The sequence below is a fragment of the Phascolarctos cinereus genome, unplaced genomic scaffold, assembly GCF_003287225.1.
Source record: "Phascolarctos cinereus isolate Bilbo 61053 unplaced genomic scaffold, phaCin_HiC Scaffold_5;HRSCAF=322, whole genome shotgun sequence".
In the NCBI taxonomy this organism is placed as follows: Eukaryota; Metazoa; Chordata; class Mammalia; order Diprotodontia; family Phascolarctidae; genus Phascolarctos; species Phascolarctos cinereus.
Genome location: NW_027555958.1, coordinates 44,844,020 through 44,860,342, shown reverse-complemented (window position 1 = coordinate 44,860,342; position 16,323 = coordinate 44,844,020). Strand labels below are relative to the sequence as shown.

The following is a 16,323-nucleotide window of genomic DNA, read 5'->3' as shown; positions in this document are numbered from 1 at the left end:
AAAAGGCCCCGGTGCGGCGGGTCCGGGCACCAGTGTAGTTTCTCAGTCGGTGATTGACGCAGCTGTGTTGTACTCGCATCCGTCATGTCTGGCCGCGGAAAGCAGGGAGGCAAGGCTCGCGCCAAGGCGAAGTCCCGCTCGTCCCGTGCCGGGCTGCAGTTTCCCGTGGGCCGTGTGCACCGCCTGCTGCGCAAAGGCAACTACGCCGAGCGGGTCGGCGCCGGCGCCCCCGTTTACATGGCGGCAGTGCTGGAGTACCTGACGGCTGAAATCTTGGAGCTGGCGGGCAACGCGGCCAGGGACAACAAGAAGACGCGCATCATTCCCCGCCACCTCCAACTGGCCATCCGCAACGACGAGGAGCTCAACAAGCTGCTGGGCAAGGTGACCATCGCCCAGGGCGGCGTGCTGCCCAACATCCAGGCCGTTCTGTTGCCCAAGAAAACCGAGAGTCACCACAAGGCCAAGGGCAAGTAAGCGGCCTCGGAGCTCCTGGGGCCGAAAGGCTCATTCCCGAAACCAACGGCTCTTTTCAGAGCCACCCACCCTGTCAAAAGCAAAAGGGCTGTTGCCGAGTCCTAGTCCCAAACCCTATCCCTATGTCTATCCCAATCCGAACCCGAAGGCGGCGTGACTTGTTGCACACGTCCCGTCCCGTCCCGTCCCCCCGCTCCCAGCACGAACCGAAACCAACCATCCAACAAACCGAGTCAGATAGAAAGTAACTGCTAGGTTGGCGAGCTCGGGTTAACACCTGGATTTCGCTGTAGCCTCGCCCTGTAACTTCTCCCCTGCGTGTCCCAAGAGCTGTGGATAGCACCCAGTGCCGCTTCACCTCCGGTCAAAAGGTGGCAAAGTTTCTCTACCACCAAAGTACTTGGCGGAAGCGTGGGCCAGCTGCGGACTGGTGTCCGCGGGGCGGGGACCCACAAACGTCGGAAATCCATACGTGCCCGTAGCTCAAGCTTTCCCGCAGACAAGATAGCTTGGGAGCCAGGCTCCTGGCCAATCCACCGCTTAGGCGGGCTTTTCATTCGCTGTCCAGAACCCAGTACACGGTACGCGGTGGAACCCTGCTGGGAATGCGAGGGGAGGGATGGCTCCCGGAAGTAGTATTGCACAACTTTGGCACGGTTCTTGCAAGAGGGAGAAGGTCGAAATAAAAAAAGTCCCTCGTTCTTGCCCTCGTGGGAGTCCAGTCCAGTGCAGCGTTTTTGAGCGGGCGGCGCGGTGGGCGCTCTGAAAAGCTCGGAGAGCCGCTGCCCTGGAGAACCGCGGGAGGGCCTTGGCGCCGCGAGGGCCAAGGCAGTGGCCGGCAGCACAAAATTCCAGGGAACCGGTGGAAGGCTGGGGGATCGATTGGGCACCGACGTCACGTCACAGCACCGAAGGTTTTAGGTGGTTCCCCGCCCACACCCCACCCCTGCAGAACAGAGGGAGAGGGAGAGGGCGAGGAAGAAAGGGGGACGGAGAGAAAGGGAAGGGCCGAACAACTTTTTAAACAGGGTCATCAACAAGAGAATCCAGCACCGGGAGATCGATGAGGAGCCAAGACCTACCCAGCTAGCGATGGTTTTCCCAGGCGGGTGGAGTGAGGGTAGGGGTGAGGGTGAAGAGACCAGAAGAGTGGGGTGGGGTGAGGGTGAGGGTGAGGGTGAAGAGACCAGAAGAGCGGGTGGGGGGGTGGGGTGCGGGGAAGGGGGAAGGGGTGAGGGCAGGGCGGGGCGGCTGAGAGCTGGCAAACCGGAAAGCGCCTGGAACGCCCAATGGAAAGGCGCTATTGTTGGTTTGCGTCGCCAGCCAATGGAGGCTCAGCGCGGGACTTTCAAACTCCTTCAGCCCAATCAGGGTGCTTCTGCGTCTATAAAGGCTACCGGCTGGCGTGCAGTTGTCAGTTGTGTTCCAGCACAGGAGAAGCTCCGCTCTTCCTCGCTCGCAATGGCCCGTACCAAACAGACCGCCCGTAAGTCCACCGGTGGCAAGGCGCCCCGCAAGCAGCTGGCCACCAAGGCTGCCCGCAAGAGCGCCCCGGCCACTGGCGGCGTGAAGAAACCTCACCGCTACCGCCCTGGCACCGTGGCTCTTCGGGAGATCCGGCGCTACCAGAAGTCGACGGAGCTGCTGATCCGCAAGCTGCCGTTCCAGCGCCTGGTGCGGGAGATCGCTCAGGACTTCAAGACGGACCTGCGCTTCCAGAGCTCGGCCGTCATGGCTCTGCAGGAGGCTAGCGAGGCATACTTGGTGGGGCTGTTCGAAGACACGAACCTGTGCGCCATCCACGCCAAGAGAGTGACCATCATGCCCAAGGACATTCAGCTGGCCCGCCGCATCCGCGGTGAGAGGGCGTAAGGCGCTGCTTTCCCCTCGTGGAAGGTCCACACCCCAAAGGCTCTTTTCAGAGCCACCCACGTTCTCACGAGAGTAGCTGTGACCGCCCCGATTTCCCTTTGCTTGGTTTGGGATTTGACTTCCCCGTGCTCCTGGGTTCCATAGCCGTAGTGAGCATGTTTCCTTTCCCCCTGGCCCGGCCCAGGAGGAGCAGCAGTCAGTAGGGCGGGGGGACGCCCCGAGCCCATTCCCCTTCCCGAATAAGTATGGCTAATGGGACTACGGACTTGGAGGAGCAATAACTAACTTCCTTTCCCTTCTTCCCCCCCTGATGTTCCTCCTTCCAACAACCTCCCAGCCCCCATCCTCTAGGCATGGAGGACCAGCAACTGACCCTCTCTTTTAAAACGGTTCCTTTGTCGGGAAGTGGAGGGGGGTGTTTTTATTTATTTGAGTATGCCGTCAGACATGGCCATTTAGAAACACTATAGTGCTCTATAGATAGTGCCTTGGTGGTAACTAATTTTCCTATAGGGGACTTGTGTGTAGTAGTAGGCTCAGCTCTTTTTCTGAGGTGAGTGGGTGGCTCTGAAAAGAGCCTTTGGTGTGTGTCAAGTTTCGAGGGCTCGAGCTCTACTTCTTGGCTGCTGCCTTCTTGCTTTTGGCGGCTTTAGGCTTAGCCGCTTTAGGCTTGGTCACCTTCTTGGCCTTGGCCGCCTTGGGTTTAGCCGGGCTCTTAGCCACCTTCTTGGGCTTGGCCGCCTTGGCCTTCTTCGGGCTCTTGGCCGCTTTCTTGGCGGCCGCCGGCTTCTTGGCTTTCTTCGGGCTCTTCTTCACGCTCTTCTTGGCGCCCGCGGCCCCCGTCGCCTTCTTGGGCTTCTTGGAAGCGCCCGGCCTTCTTGGTCTTGGCCGACGCCGGCTTCTTGGCCTTAGCCTTCGTGTCGGCCGTCGGGGCCTTCTTGTTCAGCTTGAAGGAGCCCGAGGCGCCGGTGCCCTTAGTCTGCACCAGGGTGCCCTTGCTCACCAGGCTTTTGAGCCCCAGCTTGATGCGGCTGTGTTCTTGTCCACGTCGTAGCCTGCGGCCGCCAGCGCCTTCTTCAGGGCTGCCAGGGACACGCCATTGCGCTCCTTGGAGGCGCTCACGGCTTTCGTGATCAGCTCCGACACCGGCGGACCCGCGGCCTTGCGCCGCGCTCCCCCGGCGGCCGAAGCCCTCTTGCCCTTCTTCTTGGCCGGGGTCTTCTCTGCAGGGGCCGGGGCGGCGGGAGCGGCGGGTGCCGTCTCGGACATGGCAGCGAAGGGACGGTACAGCAGCGACAGCAAGAAGTCACTAGAGGACGCCGCGGACTCGCGAATAAGCGAGCTCCGCGCTGACCCACTTATATATAGGTAAGGGCTGCCCTGTGATTGGTGCGCCGTCCCAGCCCTCCTCGCCCGTAAGCAAGGAAAATGGCTCCGCTCACTTATCGGGCTCTGCTGGGTAGGAGCGCAAAAAGCAGAAAATGGAGAATGGGGAAGGGAGGGGCCACCCGGCGCGGGGGCGTGGGGGGGGGAGGGGAGAAGCAGAGACCCGGAGGGAGGGAGCCAGAGAGGGAAAATCCTGCAGGGGGAAACGCGGCTCGGGCAACCACCCCCAGGGAGTCCAGCCCGAAAGGGAGAAAAGACTGCTGACAAACTGAGGGGCTTTTTGCTTTGCTGCTTTGTTGGTTTGTTGTTGAGGGAGACGGTCGGCCCCTTCCTCAGAACCCAACCACTCCAACCAAGCCAACAGTTCCCGGGCTGGGTGCATTTTTTTAAGTTCACTAGTTAATAACTGAACCCAGCTGCTACGACCAATGCATGGTCCAGGAAACAGCCCAAGATTCCTCCGCGTTCTGAGCAGAATGAGCTCTGGCGCTGCCCGGGGGGTGGAGATTGGGGGGCGCAGCTGTTGCTAAGCTCGACTTATGTAGAAACTGTTGAGTGGGCACAGTAAAGTCCCCCATCAGCCCCAGAATTTCAGCAGACGTCGCAGGAGGAGCTCTAGTCTAGAGAAGCGGCTTTGGAAAAGTGGCCACTTTAAGTATAAATAAGATGAGCTCTGCGCAGATTTCTTTCCAACTTTGACTCCTGTGAAGTTCTGCGCAAAATGGGAGGAGACGAGGCTTCTGGAGGGCCTCCGTCTGGACAGCACTATGGCGGTGCGAGGGGAAGGGACGCACCGAACAGGGATCTCCGTGGTCGCTCCCCACAAAGCTGTAACTTCTAAAGTGGCCAAGTCTCTCTTCCTCCTTCCTCCTTCCTCCTTCCCTTTGGGCAATCGTTTCGTGGGGAAGGGGGAGGGCGTCGAAGGCTTGAGCAGGACCAGAAAGTCGGAACAGCAAAAGGCGCCAGGGTTAGGGAGATCGGTTAAGGGTATTCGGAGCAGCCCAGAAGAAACTCAAGGAGACTTACTTTCTTCAACTCCGTGGCGGCATCCCTAAACAGAGGTGCCTGAACGGATGAAGAGTGCTTTGAAGTCGCCCCCCCCCTTATGCCCCGCCCCATGGAATTGGAGCCTCACTTCCAACGCAATGTCCAGGGTGAATCACATACGCGGGGATCTGGTCGCCAGGGTCACAATTTACATGCACCATTTACAGGGACTATAAAAACGTGAATCCTTGACTCCCCATTTTCATGTATACGTGTTGGTTATGGAGATCATCGAGTAAGGAGGAGCACCAAACACATTAATCACGAGCGGGGGGGGGGGCAGGAAACACCGCATGGCCTGTTTGTTTAGCTTCTTCTTCTGAGCTGCCTGGTGCCAATAAAGGGGGAGAGATATGAAGCCTCATATAGGCACCCGCGAAGTCGGGAGGAGTATGAAATGTTCCACTCTGACGCGCCTGTTTTAAGCAGTTCTGAAGATCCTCATTAGTCTGCAACCCTTTATAGTAGGTAAGTGCCCTGGATCTCCATTCACGAGTACCACTCAGTAGGTTCCAGATAACCCTTTCGTTCTCAAAGCTTCAGAGCAAAGGAAATGGCAGAAACCTAATTTGTTCCCCAACCTGATTCATGGCTGAATGGCTCAGTTCCTGACACCAGCAACATCTGGAACGTAGGCCTGCTTCCTTCTCTAAAACAAATAGATCTTGTTTCTCTAAGTGATTTTTTTTAAACCGACCCCCCCCCAAAATGCACTGGACCCTTTGTTTTCGTGCATTAAAAATTCAAAAGCTGAAAAAAAAATAAAGATACATCACAATAGTTACAGCCTAGCATTCACTCTGTAAGTCGGGTGTGGGCTTCTTGAGGACAAGAATGGATGGGTGCATTCTGTGAGAGAGAGCCGAGGAGAGGGGGAGGAGAGATAAAGGGGACCTGCACATCTGCCTGTAGTGATGGGGACCACTAAGACCTGTGGGAGTAGGTATTTCTTCTCTTTGCCCAAGGCATCCCAGTCCCCCCCACCTCCCTCGGCCTCCTATTTTCCCTAAGTGGTACGAGGTGCTGAGACTTAGGGACTCCAGGGAAAGTCAAAATCAGAGGTTGGGAGCATGGGAGGAAAGACTCGTCCCACAGACCCTTCTTCCTCCCTTCATAAGAGCCACAGATGTACCTGCCTACTACCTCCAGCACTCTGGATCCTGCTCATCCTGCCTCCACTCCAATTTGTGGAGGAGCTGCCTCACTCTTGTACTCTTCCAAACAGGTCTGAGAAATAATTGGGCAAACTGGCTGAAATTATCTCCTAGGATCTCTCACCTTCCTCCCCCCAGATACTGCTGCCAGACTGCCGACCCCCACGGGCAAAGGTTAGAAGGGCCAGACTGGGGGTCACGTGGACTTCATCTCCTAGGGCCTCTTAGATTAAAGAGAACTGGGAGGGGATGGAGGGCTTCTAAAGACAGTCACTCCTACACCCTGGCAAAGCCCGAGCGACAAACTGGCAACTGTTGCAGCAACGATGTGCACAGCCTGGCTTTGTAACAAGTATGGCGCTGAACTCCTTTGCACAGGCACCATCCAAGGGGGCCAGGTGGGGACAGGAATAAGCAATGTCACATCCAAACATTCAAACTCACGTTGGCTTTTCCACCAACCAATCCAAAACTTCCCTACCCTCATCGTAACTAACCAGTGTTTTCCAGACCCGGCAAACGAAATCCTTTTAGATCTTTAAACCTTGTGTGTTTATGAAACACAATCCCTTTAAGATTGTGTGTGTGCATGTGTGTGTGCATGTCAGACAGAAAGGAAAACTATATTGCCTACATGCAAAGAGTTCAGGGTCCATGGTGGAGTGGGGAGAGGGGCAGGCCTGCCCAGCCCCCTCATGCCCCCAGAAAGTACCCCCCCGCCCCCCAACCCCCCCCCCCACACACACACAGCCTTTTCTCTCTGGCTGAAACCTTAGTAAGGTGTCCAGTCTCCTCATCCTGAATCCCCATTGCCCCACTGATGACTCCTTTGTCTCTCCCTGACCAGGTGCCAACTTACCAAGAGGGATCCCAGTGTGTGGTTCCAGTGCTGGGCCTGGAGCCAGGAGGTTCTGGGAAGCCATTCCACGGTAGCTGCTTACTAGCTGCGTGACCTTGGTCAAGTCTCTTGACCTCTTTTCCTCCCCTCTAAAATGAAGGGCTTCACTCCATGAGCTCTGAGGTCTCCTCCAGCTCTAAATCTATCCTTGCCCCTTCTTGTTATGACCCTGGTGGCCAAAGATTCATCTCAGCTCTGCTCTGGAGAAGACAACGGCTCCATAGACTGCAGAACTAGAGGAGAGACACTGCCCCAGAACACAAGACCTCCCTACACACAGGCTCAGGACTTGGTGCCCTGGAAAGAGCCCTCTGCATTCCTGCAGCCCTCTGGGGATCAGGCAACTGAGGTGAAGAGGACCACCTGGAAGCTGTAGAGGATCTGCAGGACAAGAGCAGCAGCAAGGCTCAGAGCCACAGGGAGACATTTGCCTTGGGAGTTCAGGCTGGTCACCTCTCTAGGGAGCCCAGTGTTTTCCCCCTTGCAGGGAAGACTGTCTGCACAAGCCCAGGGCAAGCCTGAGGCCCACTGGAAAAGAAAGAATCGTTGCCCTGACTGATGACAAATGGATCTGATTACACTTCCTTTACCTTCTGAGAGATAGGAGTTGGGGGTTGGGGGTTGGGGGACAGGGAGAGGGGCTCAGTTTCAACAGAGTCTCTTCTATAGTCCGTGTTTGTTTAGGCCATTCATAGGCTGATAGAGCATTAGCCCAGTACTGTCAGCAAGACCTGAGTTCAAATCTAGCCTCAGACACTCACTGGCTCTGTGACCCTGGACATGTCACTTAAACTTCACTATAAAATAAGGTCATTATACCTCTTAAGGTTTGTTTGTGTGTGTGTGTGTGTGTGTGTGTGTGTGAGAGAGAGAGAGAGAGAGAGAGAGAGAGAATTGGGTGTATTGCCACAGTGCTTGGCACTTGGTAGGTACTGGATAAATCCTCACTCCCTCATTCTCCAGCCCCCTGCCCCCAGCCTTTCCCATTTGCTTGCATGGTAATTGGGACTCTCTCTCCTTTTCTTGCATGTTTTATTATTCTTGTTGTTGTTGTTGTTGTTGTTTTTCTGGTGGAAGATACCAGAAACCACAACAAATTCTGACGTTCCTAAATGAATTCCTGGGGTAATGTCGTAGGACAAAAAAGAAAGCTTTTAGAGAGAAGCCCATTCCATCTTGGGATCACACTAATTATTTAATGTTGTTTTCATTTGACACCAGAGTCTTTTCCCTTTGGATGTCCCCCCACCCCGACCTGCAGCTGAACCTTCCCTTAGAACAAACATACGGATTGAAGCAAAACCAATGGACACTGAAAAGATAGCATGTGCCACATTCTACATCTATAGTTGCCTGGTCTCCACTGGCTGGACTGGGGTAGGATTGAAGGTTCATCATTTCTCCAGACCAGAAAGGTCATTAATACAATTCATCAGTTTTATGACCTTTTAGTCTTATTTAAGGTTGACACTATTTTATTTATTATGTAAGCCGTCAACTTGTTTTTTTGTAATTCCTTCTGTATTAATTCCTACAAGTCTTCTAGGGCTGCTCACAATTTCTTAATAGCCCTCATTTCTTGCATTATATACTTACATACACACACGTTTATATATAGGCACACACATACATATACGTGTATCTGTATGGTACACACACACTAAATATATACATATACATGCATATATACACATATACATACATTATATACATAAATTGCTTTTTCAGGTACGTACCCAATTTATTTCCCCCCCTTTTTTTTGCTACCACAAAGTGCAACTATGCGTATTTGGGCATATATTGGACGGGTCTAATGTGCTCTCTTTCAACCTTTGTAATTTTATATTATCCAATCATTGATTTTGTCTTTTATAATCTCTCTACCTTGTCTTGTCAAGGACTTCCCCACTCCCACCCACGTTGCTGCAAAGTACCTGTTGAAGTGACCTTTCATATAGATGTCAAGAATCCATTAGGGGCAGCCCAGTGATTCAGGTCCAAGATACTCTCTACTAAACCTCCTAAAGCATAGAATTATCCAAAAGTTGAATGGCTGCCTCAGAAAGTAATGAATTTCTCCTTCCCACACTGTTTCCCAGCATACTAGCTCAATGTCTTCAATCAAAGGCTTAATATTTGTTAGCTATATTAAAGAAATTGTCCTTGTTCACATAATACTTGGGCAAGGTGACCTACTTCTTCAGCTCTGTGATTCAATAATTTGGGGTTGAAGCTTTTAGAGATTAAATGACTTACTTGCAGATTAGTGAAGTATTCTAGCCTTATACTCTGATTTAAATTCCAAAGGTCTTTCCACTCTGTAGCACATTGCCTCCCTAACCACTGTGCTAGTCACTTTGGAAGATACAAAGAGGTACAAAGAACCATCCCTGCACTCCAACAGTTTGCTATCTAGATCAAAATATACTGTATGCACAAATCAGAATAATCATACTAGCACACATTTGTTGTTGTTGTTGTTGAATTGTTTCAGTCTGACTCTTTGTGGCCTCTTGTGGGGTTTTCTTGGCAAAGATATTGGAGTGCTTTGCCATTTCCTTCTCCAGATCATTTTACAAATGAGGAAACTAAGGCAAACAGGGTTAAGTGACTTGGCCAGGGTCATACAACTACTAAGTGTCTGAGTTCAGATTTTGAATTCAGGAAGAGGAGTCTTCCTGACTCCAGCCCAGTGGTCTATCCACTTCACTACCCATGACCTGATTTGGAGTGGAATAAAACCTTAGAAGTCATCCAATCTAGTTCCTTTATTTAACAAATGAGGAAAATTTTGAACAGAGGGAGTAATGTGACTTGTCCAAGGTCACACAATGACAGAGTCAGTATTAGAAGTCTGGTTCCTTCCAGTTGCATCTTTCTTTCCAGAGTACTCCAATGTCTCCTCCGGAGCTTCAAGTAAGTCACAGCCTGTTCTTGAAATCATTTTCTACTCTTCATACACACCCTTTGATCCAGTAATACTGGCCCTCCCAGCTATTTCATGAACAAGACACTATTTCTCACCTCCAGCAATTTTGCCTGGCCTTCTTACCTGAAATGCTCTCCTTCCTCCACTCTAGCTACTGACTTCCCTGACTTCCTTTATCCCAATTAAAATCCTGCCTTATGTAGGAAACCTTCCCCATTTCCTCTTAATTCCAATGCCTTCCCTCTGCTAATTATCTCCTAGTTATCTTGTATGTAGCTGGCTTTGTGCATATACATACAAATATATATATTTTTGCATGTTATTTTCTAGATTAGACTTTTTGGGGGGGGGGTGAGGCAATGGGGTTAAGTGACTTGTCCAGGGTCACACAGCTAGTGTCAACTGTCTGAGGCCAGATTTGAACTCAGGTCTTCCTGACTCCAGGGCTGGTGTTCTATCCATTGCACCATCTAGCTGCCCTCTCCATTAGATTTTAAACTCCTTAATGGCAGGGACTGGGTTTTGCCTTTTTGTATGCTCGGTACTTAGCACAAAGCCTGGAACACAATAGGCTCTTAACAAATATTGAATGATTGATTGTACCACTCACCTGGAACTGCAATTATCTATAAACACATGGATTGTTCCCTCCTTCGATATAAAGGCATTGAGGGCAGGGACCGCTTATATATCAATATATCTCCCTTACCAACTATCACATTGTTTTGAACATTGACCTTTAATATGGTTAATTATATACCTTTATAGCTGCCAGTACATAATATTGCTTCATATTAAGAACTCAAAAAAATGTTTATTGAATGAATAAATTAGCATTTGTAATAGGCCTTAAAGGAAGGATAGGATTCGGATTCAGTGAAACAGGTGTCAGGGCATTCCAGCTAGAGGAATGTAACCTCTTTGAAATCAAGTACTATTTCATTTTGTCTTCATATGCTCATTGCTTAGGATACTGTCTGGCTTATTGTTAGTAATCAATAAACGTTTGGTGATTGAAACAAAAAAAAAACATAGAGGCAGGAAACTATAAATAATATCCCAGAGTTAATGAGGAAACCAATTGAGCGAAGTAGTTATGGAATATGAGACAAAACTGGACCAGTAATTTCCACTAGATTGTGACTGACCTTGAAAACACCTGGTTAGACTTCATTCTGTAGGCAATGGAGAGTTATTGATTTTTGTATTTAAACCAGGGCACAAATCATTTTGTTTTTAAACCATTAGATCTGAGATAATCAAAAAGGTCAAAGAATTTAAGGTCATAAGAACCTTTAGAGATCTAATTCAACCTCACCTTTCCCCTCTCCCTGATAACACAAACATGTACATCCATATATACACACACAATAACATACACATATGCATACTATACATACTTAAGTTGTAGCAATGGTCCACTTTTCTTCTCTATTTTAATTTCTCAATCAGATATTTTATCTCCTGTATGGTATGTTATATTCCCTTTTGACCTAGGTAATTATTCTTTGCAAAACCTATTGCCTCATGACACCCCTACCTGACTTTTAAATATACCACCTAAAGTTCAATCCTTACTCTCTCCTGAATAGTCCAATATACACACTCTGCTCTTCCATTGATTCAATTATCATCTCCAAAATGCTGATTTTTATATCTACTTATCCAGGCCTAGAACTTCTCAACCTCCTGTCTCACATAATCCAGGATTATCTCTGACTGCCTATTCCATATACTAACTGAATATCTCTTAGATATCTTAAACTCTAAACACGTTAGCTTCCTCTCACAAAGTACTCTACTCTTCCTAACTTCTCTGTAGGCCTCATCACCACCTCAGTACCATCTCCTCAGTCATCCAGACTTATAAGGTGTCATTCTTGTCACCTCACTCTCTCTTACCCATTACATCCAGTATTTTCCCATATGTCTCCTTCTCTCCTTTGACATGGTCACCATGTCATCTTCCACCCAACTGTCAAGTTGATTTTCCTAAATCAAAGTTCTGACTGTGGTACTTCCCTGTTTCAATGAGAAGGGAATAAGTATTTATATAGTGCCAGGAACTATGCTAAGCATTTTTTATAAATATCTCACTTGATCTTCACACCAACACTAGGAAATAGGTGCTATTATTATCCTCCTGTTACAGAGGAAGAAAGTGAGACAGATAGAGGTTAAGTGACTTGTCCAGGGTCACCCAGCTAGCAAATGCCTGAGGCTATGTTTGAATTCAGGCTCTCAGCTCCAGACCCCTAAGTCTGTCTACTGTGCCATCCAAAATCAAATATAAAATCTTCTGGCTTTTAAAGCCCTTCATAACCTTTTATACTTCCCTCCCTTTCATGTACACTGGCCTCTTTGCTGTTCCTTTTCTCACATGAAACCATCTCTGGACTCCATGCCTTTTCAGTGGCTGTGATACCATGCCTGGAACTCACTCCCTCCTCATCTTTGCCTCCTGGCTTTCCTGGCTTCCTTCAAACTAAAATCCTATCTTTAAAAAAAAAATTATAATATCCCCCCCATTACATGTTAAAACTATTTAACATTTGTTCTTTTTTTAAGTTTTGAGTTCCAAATTCTATCCTTCCCTTCCTCTTTCACCTCCCCCCTCCCCAAGACAGTAAGCCATCTGATACAGGTTATACATATGCAACTATATAAAACATTTTCATGTTAGTCATTTTTGTACAGGAAGACTCAAGCAAAGGAAAAAAAAGAAAGTGGAAAAATAGTATGCTTCAGTCTGTATTCAGTCAATATCAGTTCTTTCTCTGGAGGCAAATAGCATGCTTCATCATTGGTCCTTTAGAATTGTCTTGGATCATCGCATTGCTGAGAATAGCGAAGTCCTTCACAGTTTTTCATCATACAATATTGCTGTCACCATGTACAACATTCTCCCCGTTCTGCTCACTTCACTTTGCATCCATTCATGTAAGTCTTTCCAGGTTTTTCTGAAATTTGCTGGTTTGTCATTTCTTATAGCACAATAATATTCCATCACAATCACATACCACAACTTGTTCAGCCATTCCTCAACTGATGGACATTTGATTTCCAATTCTTAGCACAAAAAGACCAGCTATAAATATCAAATCCCATTTTTTCCCAAGAAGCCTTTCTTAATTATCCCTAATGCTAGTACTTTCCCATTGTTGATTATCTCTAATTTATTTTATTTGGACATAATTGTTTGTATGTTGACTTTCCCTTTAGACTGAGTTCTTTGAGAAGGGGACTATTTTTTCCCTTCCTTCCTATCGCCAGTGCTTACTTAGCACAATGCCTAGCACATAGTGGGTGCTTAATGTCCTTAGTAAATGATTGTGTACTTGGCTTCCAAGTGTCAACCCAAATTCCTCCCTTTTAATTTCACTCTTTACTTAGCACAGGGCTTGGCACAATAATGAACCTTAAGATTTTTTTTCAATTCACTTATCCTATTTCCATTTTCCTTTCCTGTTAACAACTTGTTTCCACCTTATAAAAACCCAAGTTGATACTGGCTGATCCAATCTTGATAAAGTTAACAACCTCTAAGCAGCAATCCCAGATTTATTATAATTGGCCTATTGTTCAACTCAAATTCAAAATAAAACATCTGCTTTATTTTCCATCTGATCAAAGGCTTTTCTTAATCAAGGCACTGACAGCCTGTTCAGCCTCCATTATTCCAGGATTTGAGCTTATTTCCTAGTGAGTGATTAACCCAATTACTAGAGTCCCTTAAAGGGAATTTCTTGTGCTTTTATTCTCTGAGAATAGAGAGGCTATGTCTCGGCAGGCTTTCACCTCCTCATAGCACAGTCTTTTTTCTGTACATACCATGAAGTAACTCCACGAAGCAATACTCAGTAGGTAACAGTTCTCTCACCTCCAACCATCTTAGATCTATTTTTCAAATTGATCCTAAAACCCAAAGGCCCCCAGAACTGAATTTTCTTTTTAAGAATCCTATATTATGGATCGAATTTATTTTACTTCCTATTTATTATGAAGCGTTTTTTCACTTTCACTTTCATTTCACTTACAAAGTATACTCCTTTACATAGATCATTTTAACATCTAAATCATTTGCTAAAGAAAAAGGACAGACTTTGTCTAGAGCAATGGTCTCCAAACTTTTTTTGATTGCATGTCTCTAAGTAAAAAAGTTTTGATCACACTCTCTGAATATGTATTTACTTATTTACAAATTACATATGTGGTCTAATAACTAAGTATCTTGTAAAGCTTACACAAAAATATAAAAAGTAGAAGATAAAGATAATATTTTATCCTACAGTCAATAGAAAGTGACTAGAGTTTAGTGACTAAGTGTGATTAGACCCATGAATTGTGCAAATTATTTTGGTAGATGTGTGGAAGATGGATCGGAGAGAGGCTAGAGGCAAGGAGACTAATTAGGAAAGTACTGAAATACTCCAAAAGAGAATTTAGTGAGGGCCTGAACTAGATTAGTGGCATCTGACTAGTAAACAGGGTATGGATGAGAGAGATTTGGTGGAGGTAGAAAATACAAGACTTGGCAATTGATTGGATATATGTGTTAAAGAAGAATGATGAATCAAAGAAAATACCAGGTGACTGAAAAGATGGCAATGCCCTCAGCAAATATAAGGAAGTTCAGAAGAGGTGCAGGATTTGGGTAAAAGGTAATGCAATCCCAACCTACAGATGCCTGCTCATCTTGTGCTAGTTACTTTCCCATTTAGGCTTACTCACCTACTATATTGTGTTAATGGCAGGCAGGGAGTAAGCTGCTTTGGGTCCCTGGGTAGAGTAAGGTTATAACCTCGCTACCCATGTCCTACTGGGCTTGTCTCCAACACAAACATGCCAACCCTTATCCCCCAACACTTCTTACTACCACCTTATAAGCCCAAGTTCAGCCCCTCAGGGCAGTTATAACCTAACCACTACCAGGGTACCCACAGCAGCACCTGCTACCATTAGGAAAATTACACACACATACACACACATACACACACACACACACACACACACACATTCACACAAGCCTCACACCAACCCTCTCTTCTCCAGATGACCTGTGATTATGGCAAGCTCCCCAAAGAAGGTGGGTTTTGTCCTTCAGAGCAGTGACTAAGAGGCCCACCTCCCCTCTTGGTCTTAAGTGAGACTGAATGGCACAGAATGAACAGGTATGGTTAGGTTAGGAGTTTCATTACAGATATCATTACATTCTCACCCCCTTCTAACTTTTTCTACTATTGTCAAGGACACCACCATTCTTCTGGTCACCCAGATTTACAATCTAGGTGTCATCTTTAACTCCTTGTTCTCCCTCACCCTACTATCCATTAAATTGCCAAACCATGTTATTTCTCCTCCCACAATAACTCCTGCATCCATCCACCCTCTCCTACTCAGTCACTAGCTCATTTCAGGTCCTAATCACCCCTAGGGCAATTGGGTGGCACAGTGGATGGAGTGGTGGACTTGGAGTCAGGAAGACTCATCTTACTGAATGCAAATCTGGCCTCAGACATTTACTAGCTGTGTGACCCTGGGCAAGGCATTTAACCCTGCTTGCCTCAGTTTCCTCATCTGTCAAGCTGGAGAAAATAATAGCAAACCATTCCAATATCTTTGCCTAGAAAATATCTGATGGGATCACAAATGAAAAAATGACTCAACAACCAAACAACATTGCAGTGGCCACTAATTGCCCCCTCAACTTAAATTTTCTTGTCCCTCCCCAATCCCATTTTCCCTACAAGTCCCAAAATTATTTTCTTGATAATATGATATAAACATATCACTCTTACTCAATAGATTCCATCACTCCCTATTGATTCTAGGATCAAATATCATTTCATCTTCATCTCATACCTTTCTAATTTCTATTTTTGATATAAGTTTTATAATACTTGTAATTATTAGTACAGTAGCACATTATATAATTTATAAGCAAATGAACTCACAGTGGAGCCATACTTAAAAATGTTTTGCTCATAGTGATATAGAATCCAAAAAGAGTGGTATATTATCATTTGGAAGACAGTAAGCACTCCATTAAATCATTTCATCTGAAATTCTAATTCCTCCTTTATAAAATAAAGTGGCTGGCTTAGATGAGTCATCCTTTCTAAATGTCTAAGAAGACCACTAAGGTTTCTAGTGACCTTCTCTAAGAATTAGATTTCTAAGAAAAGGGAAAAAAAACAATAACAACAGCACCCAGAGCCTTAGAATGTAGGATTCACTCACTACACAGGGCTATTTCAGGAATAGCCTACCAGAAAAAGACCCAGTGAAGTAATTCCAAACAAATCTAATTGTTCATGTCTTTTATTGAAGATAAGCTAGATAAAAGAAAAAGCAACAGAGGCTCAGGATATTTCTAAACCTAAAGGTTAATTAGAACAGCCCTTAAAAAAAATAAATTAAATAAAGGCAAGTATCCATCTCATCATGAGGGTGGTGTGGGAAAGATTTATTGGATTTTAGATTAGGGTTCTCCCATGGAACCACAATTCTGTCACCAGAACTCTAGAGATAGCCCCCTCTCTGCCTACCTACAGATAAGT

General features: G+C 46.9%; 2 protein-coding genes and 1 pseudogene across 2 annotated transcripts; 2 read left to right on the top strand and 1 right to left on the bottom strand.

Moving 5' to 3' along the window:
- The first annotated feature begins 84 nt into the window (after window positions 1-84).
- On the top strand, window positions 85-1,178 carry LOC110220120 (histone H2A type 2-A-like). The gene is made up of 2 exons (XM_021004018.2): window positions 85-473; window positions 1,046-1,178. The coding sequence occupies exons 1-2, from the start codon at window positions 85-87 to the stop codon at window positions 1,161-1,163; spliced, it is 507 nt and encodes a 168-aa protein (XP_020859677.1). The 3' UTR covers window positions 1,164-1,178.
- A 540-nt stretch (window positions 1,179-1,718) lies between these two features.
- LOC110220137 (histone H3) lies at window positions 1,719-2,400 on the top strand. The gene has a single exon (XM_078154919.1). The coding sequence runs from the start codon at window positions 1,804-1,806 to the stop codon at window positions 2,347-2,349; it is 546 nt and encodes a 181-aa protein (XP_078011045.1). The 5' UTR covers window positions 1,719-1,803; the 3' UTR covers window positions 2,350-2,400.
- Window positions 2,401-2,940: 540 nt separating this feature from the next.
- Window positions 2,941-5,246, bottom strand: LOC144457507 (histone H1.5-like; annotated as a pseudogene).
- Between the last annotated feature and the right edge of the window lie 11,077 nt (window positions 5,247-16,323).

Coding starts and splice junctions, on each gene's coding strand:
- LOC110220120 (XM_021004018.2), top strand. CDS start 85: ATGTCTGGCCGCGGAAAGCAGGGAGGCAAGGCTCGCGCCAAGGCGAAG. Junction 474..1,045: donor CACCACAAGGCCAAGGGCAA/GTAAGCGGCCTC, acceptor TTCGCTGTCCAG/AACCCAGTACACGGTACGCG.
- LOC110220137 (XM_078154919.1), top strand. CDS start 1,804: ATGGAGGCTCAGCGCGGGACTTTCAAACTCCTTCAGCCCAATCAGGGT.